This window comes from Drosophila pseudoobscura, chromosome X (genome assembly GCF_009870125.1).
Source record: "Drosophila pseudoobscura strain MV-25-SWS-2005 chromosome X, UCI_Dpse_MV25, whole genome shotgun sequence".
Taxonomy (NCBI): domain Eukaryota; kingdom Metazoa; phylum Arthropoda; class Insecta; order Diptera; family Drosophilidae; genus Drosophila; species Drosophila pseudoobscura.
This window is the reverse complement of record NC_046683.1, coordinates 3,540,676-3,555,691: the sequence shown is the minus strand read 5'-3', so window position 1 is coordinate 3,555,691 and position 15,016 is coordinate 3,540,676. Positions and strand designations below refer to the sequence as shown.

The 15,016-nt window shown below is 48.4% G+C and overlaps 2 protein-coding genes and 2 long non-coding RNA genes across 6 annotated transcripts; 2 read left to right on the top strand and 2 right to left on the bottom strand.

The window, feature by feature from the left end:
- Positions 1-198: 198 nt before the first annotated feature.
- Positions 199-3,658, bottom strand: LOC6902220 (nardilysin-like). Its single transcript, XM_002133711.3, has 4 exons — positions 3,438-3,658; positions 1,802-3,367; positions 1,431-1,715; positions 199-1,380 (listed from the first exon to the last, which is right to left on the bottom strand). Exons 1-4 carry the CDS (start codon positions 3,557-3,559, stop codon positions 222-224), a joined length of 3,132 nt encoding a protein of 1,043 aa, XP_002133747.2. The 5' UTR covers positions 3,560-3,658; the 3' UTR covers positions 199-221.
- Positions 3,659-3,671: 13 nt separating this feature from the next.
- LOC26534126 (uncharacterized) lies at positions 3,672-4,357 on the top strand. Its single transcript, XR_001452638.2, has 2 exons — positions 3,672-3,889; positions 3,961-4,357. It is a non-coding gene; the product is annotated as an uncharacterized lncRNA (long non-coding RNA).
- A 484-nt stretch (positions 4,358-4,841) lies between these two features.
- On the bottom strand, positions 4,842-14,779 carry ATP7 (copper-transporting ATPase 1). The gene is made up of 4 exons (XM_002133712.3): positions 13,188-14,779; positions 7,010-8,256; positions 6,160-6,948; positions 4,842-6,098 (listed from the first exon to the last, which is right to left on the bottom strand). Exons 1-4 carry the CDS (start codon positions 14,188-14,190, stop codon positions 5,322-5,324), a joined length of 3,816 nt encoding a protein of 1,271 aa, XP_002133748.2. The 5' UTR covers positions 14,191-14,779; the 3' UTR covers positions 4,842-5,321.
- On the top strand, positions 9,284-12,092 carry LOC26532171 (uncharacterized). Of its 3 annotated transcripts, none has more exons than XR_001452641.2 (3): positions 9,284-9,598; positions 11,224-11,379; positions 11,486-12,092. It is a non-coding gene; the product is annotated as an uncharacterized lncRNA (long non-coding RNA). The 3 variants fall into 3 exon arrangements; XR_004470682.1 differs by lacking the exon at positions 9,284-9,598 and adding an exon at positions 10,349-10,757; XR_001452639.2 differs by lacking the exon at positions 9,284-9,598 and adding an exon at positions 10,349-11,156.
- Positions 14,780-15,016: the final 237 nt, after the last annotated feature.

Genomic DNA, 15,016 nt, shown 5'->3' with positions numbered 1-15,016 from the left:
GCATCCACTTTTGAAGACACTTTTTGCATTTGCAATGTTTTTCTAAGGAGGCACACGTGCCTCAACATCTAGACACACCGGTACTCACTTTCTAAATATGCATTTTTGTCCATATTTAATCTAGGAAACAGATGCCTTTTTTGATTTGCAATTGAATTCCAATTCTAATTGAAGGATTTTTAAATATAAATATATAAATCTATTTTTTGTTATATAACATTTTATTTGAAATCTGTAAGCGGGGCATTTTGGAACCTGATTGGCTTGCGTGGGTACGTGTCGAGGCTCGTCTTGAAATCATCAATATCCACAATGGTGTGCATATCGTCGCCGTCTCTGGGGAGAAGTACAAGGTTCAGTCGACTGCCCAGATCCTCGTACAGACTTTCTTCCCAACTGACTGATGTGGACTTCCCATCACCATTCTCACTGCCATCGGAGAATTGATCGTCTGAAACGGAAACAGAGCTCGGCGTCCGATGGGTATCGAGGAAGACGTCGCTGCTGTAATTGGTTCTTTCCGACGCCCAATCGTAGGCCCAATCGGTGGGCGGATTTCCAATCACCTGAATCGAAAGTTTGCGAGAATGTGCGGCATGCGTGTCTACCACGAAGCTAATCATCTCCTCTTTGGTGATATTGTGTAAGGCAGCGGCCTGTTGTTGATTCCGATCGAAGAGAAAGTCCCCATTGATAATCTCCTCCCAATGGCGATCCGATTCCATGGCCAGGCACTCGTCAGGGGCGAGCTTCGCCTGAATGAGTTTCTCCTTGGAGCGCAAAAACTCATCGTCGCGCATTTTGTTGAGGATCTGTAGCATCGCGTGGTGGAGTTGATCGATGCCCCGCTCCAAATTCTTGGCTCCCTTTTTCGTTTGATGCGACGAGGCAGTAATGGAGTACCCAACAATGCCATAATAGAGCCGTACTCTGGCGTACACCTCGTAGCACAGTTTCTCCTGTGTGCACAGATATTCATAGATGGGGTCCTCAATAATTTGCATCATCAGATCGAGGATGCTCTGCACTCGGATCGTATTCGGTCCGATTTGATAGTAGTTCATGATCACCGTGTTGGCATCGCGATCGTTGAGGGCATTACAGAGAATGCAGTGGCTACCTTGTGGCAATTCCTTCACACTGTCCTCCAGCAATTGGGGCTCTGAAATGGCCCCACATTGGAGGCGACTGATCACCGTATTTAACAAACTGCAGGCGGACAGCTCCGTGTAGTTGCCCTCAATGAGGGCCTGAATGTACAGCTCCTGAGGGAACCGTTGGGCAAAGGCCTTGAATTCCTCCAAAGTGATGCCATTGATGCTCTTGTACTTGTCGATGGTCAGCCAATGAGACTCCTCAATCACACATGCGCGAATGTCCCTAGAAAATCAAATGGATCCAGATCTAGAGTAAGAAACAGTTTCTCTCACCTGCAAAGCAACGGCGACTTGATCAACTCGTAAAAATAGAGCTCCCGGAGATTGTCGCGATAGCTATTTAGGATGGACTCCTCGAGACTGTCGGCCACACACACGATCGCCTGGGCAATGGCCTCCACCACCAGATGGAGCTTCTCGTTGTAGCCCCGCACCTTGAGCACAAGACCCTTTTCCCCGACAGTGAAGCCGTAGCTTATGCCCGCAGTGGCAGCCGCATAGAGCTGCTCGAGTACATGGACCTCCACTAGCTCGACGTACAAAGAGCACATGGCACCTCTGAGGGGGATGGATCGGATCGGATAGGATAGGATAGGATTGAGGTGGTTCAAGCAATGCTGAGGGTCGCTGGACTGTTAGCTTACTTCCTGGCACTCTGACGCTGCAGCGGCGAAATGAAATAGAATGACATACTGGCCTTGGGCTCCCCGAATTTGTCGTCCAGACGATACCACAGCTCGCAAATGTTTGTCTTCATCAGCCTCTTGGGGCACGGCGGTAGGTCCGGTTTGCCCAGTTCCAGCCAAAATATCCTAAAATCCTCGGCCACAAAGGCATTGGGTTCTGGCAGGCACAGCTCCTCGATGGGATTGAACTCATGCCACAATTTCTTCCATTTGTCGGGCATGGGGCTGGGGCTGTCGCCCACGTACGTATCCCCCGAAGTAATCACCATATTGAAGTCCATTTTGTTCAGAAATCCAATCATTTCGGACATGTGCTCGTCGCTGTATTCGTAGTAGAGGCCCCTGGCGGTGAGCACATCCTTAACCGGATAATATTTGCTGGACAGCACCAGATCCTGTACGTAGTAGAGGGCCGTACGATGGGTCTGGAAACGGAATTTGGCCTCCTCAATCAACTGCTGTTTGTCATACAAAGGCCGCAGTACCGCCGAGTCCGAGGCAGCGATGAGCTTTATATAGGCAAAGGTCGCGGCCAGCACCCCATCGATGTGCTTGTACCCCTCGTCGGTGAGGTGGATGGACAGCTTGAACAGCGAATAGATGGAGTTGAGATCGAAGCCATTATCATCGACGCCAGCCAGCAGATGGACCGACCAACGGCGATGCCGCAGGTACACACAGAGACTGCCAGGACCCTCCTGGCTGAGCAAATAGGCCAGGAACGCCTCCGGCTTGCTGCGGTAATACTGCCGGACACTGGGCAGCAGCCATGTCAGGTCCAGCCGACATCCGCCATCCGAGGAAGTCACATAGAACACATTCTCGTGAAACTCCGGACGGAAGGCTGTGCGATAATCGAACCGTGTGAGATTTACCGACGCCATGCCATTGCTTGGTATCACACCAAAGTGGCGGCGGATCATCTGCTCCAGCTCCTTGAGGGAGAGGCTTGCCTGCAGGCATACGTGCATGTGATTGGCCGCATAATTGTCGCGTCGCAGCTGTTGGATCATCGCGGCGAGGGCATCCTCGGGATCCTTCTCCTTGAGCTCGGCCAAATTGTCCCAGTCGTACAGCCCATGCGGATAGTTGTCGGCGGCCAGGCTGGCCAGCAGCAGATTCCGCTGCGCCTTGTAGTCCTCGACCCCTTGCCGCAGATCCGCTATGATCGGCAGCCTCTCGCGCTCTAGGACATCCTGCTTGATCAGCAGGGCCGTCAGGTGCAACAGAGTCGAGGTTAGGTGCAGCTCGGGCACCTCAAAGTAGAACATCGTCTCCTCGCAATCGGTTCTGACGTTGCTGAAGCCCCCACATTGTTTCACATGCGACGTGAAGATGCCGTCCATGTGGAGCAGATGCTCCAAAACGTGCGTCAGACCGCGATAATTCTGCGGATCTTTGAACGAACCGCAGTCGACCGTCAGGGCAAGGGCGGCCGTTTTGTAGCCCACAGAGTCCCCAGTGCTCACTGGATCAGGGTCCGAAACGATCAAGGCTTTCAGGCCATTCTGGAGCAAAATGGACCTGCAATCATGGCTCAATCAGGAATGCACAAGGCTCTGTACCTCTACCCACCTCATGTGTTTCCACTTACTTGTATGATTTTTTGTCGTTTTCCGATTGGTCTGGAACGTCCGTCTCTAGATTCTCCCGGCTGAATACGTGCTCCATTGCCACTTGTAAATTCTCTATTTCTATGTCTACATTCGCCGCCATTTCTACTTGTGTACTGAAAACCGATACTCACCGATTTGCAATATAAACATTTCCAGTTATATTTTTGACATAACGATCTATTGACTTGGCAGGCCTATTTAGGGAAGACAATAAATTAGTCGGATAAAAGTCGGCTCAGGCGATATCTATCTGAATATCTATCGGTCGGGTCCACACGGTTGCACTCGATACTCGCAAAAGCCAGTGCCCAGTGCCAGAAATCGAAGCCAAACGTCGCCATTTTAAAGTTCGACCTGCTTGGATTTTTCGCAAAAGAAAAAACGCAACGCTTTGAGGAAGGAGCACATAATTTGTGTCATTGATAGCAAAGTAAGTGGCAAAACACTCAGAAGAGCATGCGCAACGGCAATCCCAACAAAATTCTCACGTTTTTCTTCTAGAAATTGGAATCGGAAATTAAAACAAGATGTCGAACCAAGAACGTATTGTTTTGAAAGTAGTCAGTGATAATGTTGAGCTTGGGCATTTCATTACTGAAAAAACTACCGAGTTCTTCCAACTTATGCGCGCTGCTACTCTGCGCGTGAATGTCACCATGGATGGCATGCGCTTCATCTACAATGGGCATATCATCAAGGCAGCGGACACACCCGGGGGGCTGGGTATGCAAAGCGGCCAAGTCATCAAAGTAGAGATGACTGATCCAGCAAATATTCCTACTCCGGAGTGAGCGTGTCATACCCAACACAATAAACCACTCTATAGACGAAACTACTTTGCCAAAGAAATAAAATAAAATAAAAGTTCAACTTTCATCTATTGAACCTGTATACTGTAGTACGTCTTTGCTCTCTGTGTTTTTCGGGGCAACGGGGCCGAAAAAAGATGCTCCCGTCCGAATATCGGTCCATAGAATGCAATAAAAAAAACTTACGCCTTTACGGCTTTCTGTGGGTGAACTCCCTAACCTCAAAAAGCTTTAGAAAAAAATTGTGGTGTACACGTTGGCTACCAGGAAGGAGTATGTTTTCTCCTATTCGAATTGGGGATGTATGCTATAGAAACAGTAATGTTTACTGATATCTAATGATTTTGGATCTAAGAAGAATGCTCCGTTCACTGGGCGCCTCTTCCGCTTGGTTCTATTCAGAGTGAAATGTCCAAAGAATATGCCATTAGCATTTCGGACTCCTTGGATTCCAGGAGAGTTATGCTTCGCTCTCGGGTTAGCGGTAGGAAAAAGGATACGGATCCAAAATGTTCCAGAATGTGGCACCAAAACCCTCTCGAATATGCTTTCCATTTCTGTTGTGTCTGTGTGGATGTTTGGTTTATATTTATTTATTTAATTAATTAATGGTTTAATGATCGTGCAAATTAACAATAAGTAACAATAGTTCATGTCTTTGATGTCTCTTTCTCGTGCCTTTTGACCCTTTGTTCAAATGAACTTAATAATAGTACAATATAACTTACGATATAAAAAAAAAAGAAGGCCTTATGCTTGCATATAATAATTACGGGGATAGAAAATAAACAAAAACAAAAAAAAAGCGAGGGATATATAAACATTATAATGATGAGGGAGGCCAAGGGATGATAGGATGTGAGTACGATGGAGTCTGTCGGTAAATACAAGAATTCAATAGCCATGTATTATTGCATATGCTCTATATACTCTATATACGTTGTATATACCATATATACAAATGTATTATGTCTCGTTTTTTTCGTTTTTACTTTACAAAAATGATTACACTGCAAATTTTGTTTTGTCCTGTGGCCTGTGTGGGTGTACAATTCACAGCTTTTGAAGCTCTGTGCTGTCGCTCAGGTATCGGCTCTTCACGATTTTGGCGCGTCCGTCGTACTGGTCCTCGGGATCGAGGAGTCCCTCCTCATGCTTGTCCGTCGACGCGTGACCGCCAATGCCACCGTTTCCCTGCATAAAGATCCTCGAAATGAGCGAAGTGTTTGAACGCTTGAAGGCCAACCGCTTGCCACCGACTTCGGGCAGATCGTCGAGGCCCCGATGCAGCGACAGGTTGTCCAGCTCCGACTCCGATGAGGAGCCATTGCGACGCGCCCGCTCGGCGGCCAGATGCGCCTCATACTCGGCCGTGCGCAGTGTCTTGGCCGTCGGCTTGCGGTACATCTTCAGCAGCAGCGAGGAGCACACAACGCTCACCGAGCTGGCGGCCATTGCCACCGAGGCCATCCACGGCAGCAGGGTGAAACCATATGGGGCAAACAGTCCGCTGGCCAGCGGAATGCCCAACAGATTGTACATGCTGGCAAAGAAAAAGTTATATCGTATGCGACGCACTGTGCACCGCGAGAGATCCAGACAGGCGACCACGTCCAGCAGATCGTTGCGCATCAGGACAATGTCCGAGGCCTCGGCAGCAACATCTGTGCCCGCAGCTATCGTGATGCCCACATCGGCCTGCGCCAGTGCCGGGCTGTCGTTCACACCATCCCCGACCATGGCCACGCGTATGCCGTGCTGCTGGATCCTTTGGATTTTGGCCACCTTATGCGATGGCAGCACCTCCGCATACACTGTCCGAATGCCAACCTGTGGGGGAAAAAGGTAAATGACTTAGGATTCAGGGAAACGTTTAATGGTAGGATCGTACTTCTCGTGCTATGCTCGCTGCCGTGTTCTTGTTGTCGCCCGTCAGCAGGACCACATCGATGCCCATCCGCTTGAGCGTGTACACGGCCAAATGTGCCTCCGGCTTGACCATGTCCGAGACGGCGAACATGCACACCAACTGCCCGTTCAGGGCGCACAGCACCGCCGTGTGCCCTTTGCGCTCCTCGTGCGTCATACAGTCGCAGATCTCCAGCGGCACTTCGATGGCATTCCGCTGCATCCACTCGCGATTGCCAATCAGCACTCGTATCTCCGGCCCGTCGATCAGCTTCTGCTGCTCCTCGCCGACAACGCCCTCGAGTGCCAGCAGCTGCTGTTGCGCCACTTCCATGGACTTGCGCACATCCCGCTGTGGCATCAGATGCTCCACAGTGGCCCCATTCTCCACATTGATGGAGCTCTGTGGATGCTGCCGGTACAGATTCTCGTAGTTGATGATCCGCTCTGCATTGCAGGCCTGTCGCAGTGTCTGCTCGTAGTTGGAGACGCTCACGCGAATGCCGCATCCCGGCACTGCCTGGAAATGTGAACTCTTGCCGAAATTTCCGCCCTGCTGGGCGGCGGCGACTGGTCCCACGTTGAGCATGTCCTTGGCAAAGAGAACAATGGCCGAGGCAATGGGATGTTCGCTGTTCTGCTCGGCAGCTCCCACAATGGTCAAGGCACGGGCCAGGCTGCACACTTGGGGCGGCACGAAGAGGGTGACCTTGCTGGTCATCGGTGTGCCGTGGGTGATAGTTCCCGTCTTGTCGAACACGACGGTTTTCACCTGCAAAGAGCGGGAAATGATTTAGAAACCGTTCACGAGGGAATCCCCTGGAAAAGCGTACCTTGTGTGCATTCTCCAATGCAGTGGCACCCTTCACCAGAATGCCATTGATGGCTCCTGTGCCAGTGGCCACCATAACGGCTGTCGGGGTGGCCAGGCCTAACGCGCAGGGACAGGCAATGGCCAGGACACTCAGCGCACACTTGAAGGCATAGCTAACGATTATCGTGTTCCGGTCCATGTGCATCTTGTGCTCCATGGCGACGGGCACCAGATCGGGGTTCGCAAATCCAATGACAATCCAGGCGATCAACGTTATGCTGGACACCACCACCACAAAGGGCACAAAGTACCCGGCAATGCGATCGGCCAGCTGCTGAATGGGCGCCTTGCTCGTTTGCGCCTCCTCCACGAGGCGCACGATTTGGGCGAGCGTGGTGTTCTCTCCCGTGTGCGTGGCCTCGACCAGGAGTACACCGTTCTGGTTGATGGAGCCACCGATGACAACAGCCCCCTTGCGCTTAGCCACCGGCATGGATTCGCCCGTGATGAGGGACTCGTCGCAGGTCGAATGGCCATAGAGAACCTTGCCATCGACTGGGACCTTGGCGCCGGGAATCACCTTCAGGATGTCCCCCCGCTGCACATAGTCCACGGAGATGACCTTCTCGCTGATAATGTCAAAGTCCGGAGAGATCTCCACCAGCAGGGCATCGGCGGCTTTCAGGGAGAGCAGCTTGGACAGTGCCTCCGATGTTTTGCCCTTTGCAATGTGCTCCAGCCACCGTCCCAGCGAGATGAAGATCAGCAGCATTGGCGGCGTGTCAAAGAACGTGAGTGGAGAGCTGTTCTGCTCCAGGAGGACGGCGGCAATGACCACCGCCACCGAGTACACATACGAGATGGTGGTGACCATCGAGATGAGGACATCCATGTTGGTGGTGCCATGCTTGATGGCCCTGTACGACTGCACATAGAAGTGAAAGCCACCGAAGAACTGCACCGGCGTTGAGAGCAGGAACATCACCAGGTTCTCCATCGAGAGGCCCGGCACCAGGCAGCACATGTTCGCGTGACCCTTTTCGTTCATCTCCAGCATGAAGTAGATCATCGCCACCATGCAGGGGCCCCCGAAGATCAGCGAGACGAGGAACGCGTTCCGCCACTTGCGTATCTCCTCCTTGTGCTCCAGATAGTTGTGGGCCATCTTGTCGCGGCCCGTCAGCAGCTTGGCCTCGAACCCGAGTCCCTCGATCGCCTCGCAGATGCTCCGCGGCCCCGTCTCCTCGGTGCTGTAGCGGAATTTGCCTGTTAGCGGAAGACACAAAGAGAGAGAGAGAGGGAGAGTACAATAGTGGGCGAAATAGTGTCCAGCTACAGTGGCGGCAATAAAAGTGTAACCAGCTGTTTATCTACTGCTGACAGTCATGGTCACAAAAAGTGGATATGCAAAAAAAAAAATGCGCTTAATATTTTTCAAAAATGTACACAAGAATTAAAAAATTATCATTATCTTAGTACAACAAAAAAATAATAGAATACAAAATAGTAAAAAAAAAATATTAAAAAAAAACTTGATGGCAATGCGTTCAAAAAATCAGAGGGATATTCTGTTTTTATTGTTTATAAAATAATTCAGCTACAGTGGTGGTCTTCAGGACATTCTTCATGACCCTCCAGATCACACAGTTGTGCCGGCCTAAAATCTCAAAATTCTTGAATTAAATCTCCCTTAATTCCGTAATATCCGTTGCCTGTCTTTGCGCCACAGTGATGGGCATACAAGCTGGCATGCTGGCACATTTGATTACCACACAGTCCCAGACATAAAAGTAAGCACAGTCGCACCCGTGATATTGGAATTGTGAAAATTAATCTTTAAACATTGCACTCCCTACATACAATCTCCCCTATTTATTCAAGGGGTGTATTTAAACTAACCAAATAGTTTTCACTAGTTATTGTTCCTTATCTTATGCAAACGGCAACTATAATTTCCAGAAACGATTACACCTACTATATGTACATATATATATACATATATACATATATGCATGTAGTATTAGAATTTCATCAGAGAATCAGAGGCACTGGCTGCTGCTATCTATTTTATGGACACGCCTGTGTGCTAGCCATGGGGTTTAATCTGAGGAATGGCCTAGTGCCAAGTCTCCAACTGGAAACTGGAGCATGCCTAGAGCCTAACCGGTTCGATCAGAGATCGGGATGGCTGGCCAAATTGTTTCTGGTGGAGACTTGTCGTTTGCATCGTCATGTGGCTGGCATCGGAGCGAAAGCCACTCCAAAGCCCAGAAGCTCCTCCATGGCCCGCTTTCCGTTCGTGGAATACATCGGTCGGTTGCTGTTGTAATTGTAGCCGCCCTCGATAAGATAAAATTTCAACCCTGTCATCCACCGGCTGACTGCAGCAGCAGCAGTGCTCTGCTTGCTTGTATTTTGCTGCTGTCGATAATTAAAATGTTTTCAGAGCGCAATAAAATTGAAATTGCGAATCTCTTTGGCCATCTGCTCTGTAGTTCCGTAATGAATGCGAATACGAATCCGAGTAGTTCCCCGTTTCCCTAGAAAATGTGTCATTCAGATCATTTTGTTTCGTTGTCTCAGTAAATCAAATGAGATACATGTGCAGGTATTCCCCTGAGAAGAAGTTTGTGAATCTCTGTGCAACATACATATATGTACATATTAATCTATTGATATTAGTGCACCACGGATTATAATCGATAATGATCGATATTCACTAGATTTGTTCTTGACTAGAAATAATCATCGTTAAACGTTTCTTCATGGGATATCTATTCTCTCGATTATCTACAACGCGGATTAGGATTATAATTGATAATTATCAATATCCTGTAAAGCATTTCGCGAATACGAATGTTACATGCATTCGATTTTGAAGCCCAGGCAAAAATATTGACAATCTCCATGGAATATACCGATAGCCTTCTATTAGTTTCGATTTCTTAGAACTTTCTAAGAGTATACTTATGAAATCTTTATCAAAAGTCAAGCATAGGTGAAATATGGATATAGAATTCCAGCAAGGAGTTTAATTCTTTTGTTTATATTGTGAAAAATAATACAATAGCCATGAATCACAATAGATACTACACATAGGAAATAACTTCGTTATCGTTCAATTAGCAGGTCAATCAGAGATCCCCAGACAGACGAAAGGGGGTCGTGTGCAAAAATCGTAGAACGATTGGACAGATATTATAGTGTTTGCTATCTCCATTGGAAGAATGACAATTAATGCTAATTATCATCGATAATGATCATCGATCAATCTTCCAAAGGCCAAAATTCCGTTGCCGATCGCCCACCCGCCCACACGATGTCAATCCCGGCAGGGCACAGGCTCTAGATTACAGTTCCATGTTCGTATCTGTGTGGGTGCCTGCGTGTGTGTGTGTGGGTGGGTGTTTGTTTAAGTATTTTCGCATCTTATCGCCTGCGATTTGTTGATACAATTTTAGAACATTTTCAATTCGAGTTGCTTGCCCCTGCTCCGGCCCGTTTCCAAGCAACAGCGTCGTCATCCCTTATCGACACCGCGACTCCTCGCCCCATCTGATAAGCATCGCCAGCAAAACATATGTTGTACCCAACAATTCACAAGACCAATTCCGACTACCGAACTGTCAGAGTGGAAGGAAAACAAGCAGAAAGTAAAATAAGTGCAAGTTAAAGTGGAACACTAACCGAAACAAATAGCAAACAAGCCCAACAGAGAGAACTAACCAACATTTCCAGTTCGCGCTAAACACGATTCTAATTATATGGTATGATTAGTTCTGCTTCAATTTGGAATAGAGATTGGACCACATTTTGATGCTACAACTTCAAAGGGTTATTATAACCAAAGGATAGTTTACAAGCGATAATTTCTATCTCTATAACACATTGTGAAAAGCATCTGAAAATCATGCAAAATGTTTATCCTATTTTTAGGTTCTCTCAGAACCTCTACATAGAAACATTTGTGTTTGGATTTTCTTTATGCCCATGAGATCATTTCCCAGACAGTGATTTATGTATATCTATAGAAAGAAACATCCTGGAAGACCCTAAAGTATCCTCTATGTAACATACAAATACACGCATACAACGACCCAAGAGCAGTGAGAGTGAGAGAGAGAGAGAGATATTGACTTCCTTAAATGCTCTCCGCAAGAGCGTGTGTGAGTGTGGGATAGGCCGTTAACCATTAACTGTTCCATAATTCGTTTTCGCTCTTTCTGTTTCTAGCCCTTTTACTTCTTTACTCCGTTTCAAACGAAAGTGAGCAAAAAGATTGAAAGCTGAAAGGGAGTGGAGAGGAGGAGAGGAGAGAAGACGAGGCTCCACAACTGCTACGCTACGCGAGCAAAAGGCATGCGAATGGAAACCAGTTATATTGCAATCGTAATTATATTTTGCTTTTGCTCTACGCGAGTATACATAAGCTCTACTTTTATTTTTATAAATTATTATTATTTTTCTTTTTTGTCACCGCCGCACGTACGCAAAGCGGATTTCAAGGGGCCAACAAGAATTTGAAATCGATGTGTGGATCAAACACCAAGTTTGCCAAAGCCATTGCATAATCGAGCAGAAATCTGCAAGTCCAAGACAGAGAGAGAGAGAGAGACAGACTCCAAAGACGCTGTTAATCAGAGTGAAGGTGAATGGAAGTGGAACAAATGGAAGTGGAGTTTGGAAGTGATGTTGGAAATGGCTTCATTTCGTGGTCACGCATCTGAACAGCAACAAGAGCTACAGGGGCAGGAGGTGGGCGGTGGGGGGCGGAAGAGAAAAAGAGAGAAGGCTCCTCTCTTTCTCGCCAGACGATGGAGCGATTATTTTTACCTCGAGAGCAACTGTTGCGCACAGTGGGGGTCAAAATAATAGTAATAATAATATTTCTAGCCTACAGTGGATCGATCTGCTGGAATATCAAAGACTTTGTGGTCATCCTTTCGGGTTTTACTTTTACTTTAATTGCATAAATACAAATGTATTGGGGTTGTTTTTGGGATTAAACTCTTAAGTGCTGCCAATTATTTTGCCCGCTGCTGTACGATGCTTGAGACTCTTTCACTTTTCGTATTGTTTTTGTTGTTTTTATTTGCCTTTGTGTCGGGCAAAAGTTGGGCTTTTGATTTCAAGGCTTATGCGCTGGCGTGTGTTGTCGCTGACGCGGGGACTGACGCTGGGCGTGGCGGCGCGGGGCTCTTTTAACTTTCAATAACTCGATTGCCAAATCACGAGTAAAAGGAACAAAGAACACACTCTCCACTCCACTCCACACACACGCCATACGCTTTGTTGTTGGCTTGTAATGAACAACAACAATTTTAATCGTTTTTTGATCCTATTTAATTGCGTTATAATGTACTGTCCCGCTCACTCCCCACCCATTCTCCTCTCAATGCAATCAGTCATCCGCTCTCGCTTGATAGCTCTCTCTCCGACTGCTGTTCCTTTCTCTCACTCACTCGTGAGATAATCGCTGGGCTGCTTTGCTGCTCCCGCTGCCCTCTCTTTTTGTCATACGCACTCTGGCAAGCATTCACTAACCCAAATAGCTGTACACACACACACACACTTGTGCACACATACTTGTCAATACTTTAATCTGGATTCGTTCTAGGCGGTATAGTGTTAGGTTGCCAGGCCAGAGAGCGCCTCTCATTTCAGACTTTGGGCAGGAGAGAGAGCAGAGGGGTAATTAATTCCCCACCCTGCAACCATGACACCTTGGGTTTGTTTGTACATACGTATGTATTTTCGCTTAAACAAAACGCATTTGCAATCGAAAACAAACAAAACAATTCCATGTAATTTACAATAAACAATTAATGGCAGAGCTCTGATTTCAGTGTTCGATCGCCGCTGTCTGTCCCGCGGCAAAGAGGTTATGTGGGAACCAGCGGCTGCTGCCACAAAACAAACAAAAATTCTGCCAGCTGTTCGTATTGGGTGGTTGGGTGGGTGGAGGGGAAGAGGGGAGGAAGACGCAACAGGTGGCCCGCCTGTTGGTGGCGTGCCAGGTGCTCTACATCTAGGGTGCTACTCGGTTTTATTGTTGTATAATCGAGGCTCAATGGATCAATTGCACTTGTGGACACGCACTGGAACGCAGCACCTCCCCCCACCCACACACACATCCCTCATGACGTATGCATGTGTGTTTGTGTATTTATTGGATTAAACGTTGTGATTAAACTTACCGCGTTTCGTCATCAGCGTTACCGAGGCAGCCGTCACTCCCCGCACCTTGAGCACATGGCTCTCGATCTTGTTGACGCACGAGGCACAGGTCATGCCACCAATCTCCAGCTCCACCTCCGCCTCCCCGTTGTTCGGCTCGTTGATGAGCTCGGTGGGGAAGCCCAGCTCCGTGATGGACTTGGCAATGTTCTCCGCCGTTAAGACATTCGCATTGAACTTGACCTCCGCCTTCGCGGCCAGCAGGGCCACCAGGATGCTGTCCAGGCCGTAAATCTTCCGGCAATGCTTCTCGATGGCCGCCACACAGCTGGCGCAGGTCATGCCGCGTATGTGAAGGAAACACTTTGTGAGCGCCTCCTGCTCTACGGGTATCGCTGTGGCCGTGCCATTCTGTGTGGGCTTCTTCTCCGGCATCATCTCTTTGCGGGGTGATTGCCTCGGCGAGGAAGCGGGACTGGTGGTTGACACCCGACTATCGCTGCCCCCTGTGGCTGCCGTCGTCACACTCGCCTCAAAGCCCATGTCATCGATGAGTTCGGCTATTTGGTCGGGCGTCAGCTGGCCGGGATCATACTGGACGCGGGCATTCTTGGCCGCCAGCTGCACCTCGATGTGCTGGATGCCTGGTTTGGTCCCAATATTCCCCTCGATATTCCGCACACACGACTGACAGGTCATGCCCACCACCCGGATATTGGTCAGGGCCGTGCTGTAGCTGCACTCAAAGCCCATATCGTCGATGGCTTCGGCTATCTGCGGCGGGTCGATGAGGCTGGCATCGTAGTCAAAATAGCCGGCATGCTCCTCGAGCACCACCCGAGCCACGAGCACCCCCGGCCGTTTGCCAATGTGATCCTGTATGTTCCGCACGCAGGACTGGCATGTCATGCCCACAATGGGAAGGCGGATACGGGAGGGAGTCGCATGGCTGGTCAACTCTGGTTCCGTACTCTGAGCCTGGGCGGCGCCGAGCACATTACTGGCGTTCTCCTCGTCATTCATTTCGCATTCGCATTTCCAAATTTATTTGGAAATTTCTTTTGTTTCACTTTGCCCGAGCGGGGGAGGAGGATCTACTGCAGCACGACTGATTGTGCCTGTGTGTGTGTAATTATTGCGGGACTCTCTCTTACAGCCCACAGACCAGACTCTCTATCGCGGACACTCTTCTTTTGTTACAAAACTCTGCGCGTGTGTGTGTCTGTGTCCGAGCTGATGACCAAAGCGAATTTGTGTACAACTCCCGTCTGGACACTCACTTATCAATTTGTCAAACTTCACACGAAACACCAAAAAATTCTCGAGTATTTGTTTTTATTAGGCATAATGTTTAATTTTCCAATTAGCGCGACCAGCTGGTGCTGTTGCTTCTCGGTCCCGTTTGTTCGCGCGGCACCAAAGAAGTCTATAATATAGTCTATAATAATCCCTACACGGCTACTACATATTTACTACATAATGGAAGGAAAAAGAGGGTATGGACAACAGGCGAAACGGCCCAGAAAATGCAGTCTCATGTAAGGTGACATCCACCCCATTTGACCAATATACCATGTCAATATGACTTCAAGGTATGCTGTCCTCACACGCGAGGTGAGGTTCGTACGAACCATGCACTTTACTTTGGCTGTTTTTGCCTGTTATCGATACCCTTTTTATAGCCCATTCCCAATTACGACTCATTTTTTCGTCCCAGGGGAGAGCAGCAGTGTGACCGTCTGAGCCTCAGAAATACCGCAAATATACCGAAAAAAAACCCCCTTTACTTAAACAGAATAAAAAGGTGAGGTAAACAGCAATAGTAGTAAGCAGTAGTAGTAATTCTTCC

Excerpts from the sequence above, each read along its gene's own strand:
- LOC6902220 (XM_002133711.3), bottom strand. The coding sequence starts at position 3,559 with ATGGCGGCGAATGTAGACATAGAAATAGAGAATTTACAAGTGGCAATG. Across the intron at positions 3,368-3,437 it reads AACGACAAAAAATCATACAA|GTCCATTTTGCTCCAGAATG; the intron begins GTAAGTGGAAAC and ends CCATGATTGCAG. Across the intron at positions 1,716-1,801 it reads CAGCGTCAGAGTGCCAGGAA|AGGTGCCATGTGCTCTTTGT; the intron begins GTAAGCTAACAG and ends CATCCCCCTCAG.
- ATP7 (XM_002133712.3), bottom strand. The coding sequence starts at position 14,190 with ATGAATGACGAGGAGAACGCCAGTAATGTGCTCGGCGCCGCCCAGGCT. Across the intron at positions 6,949-7,009 it reads CATTGGAGAATGCACACAAG|GTGAAAACCGTCGTGTTCGA; the intron begins GTACGCTTTTCC and ends CGCTCTTTGCAG. Across the intron at positions 6,099-6,159 it reads CAGCGAGCATAGCACGAGAA|GTTGGCATTCGGACAGTGTA; the intron begins GTACGATCCTAC and ends TTTCCCCCACAG.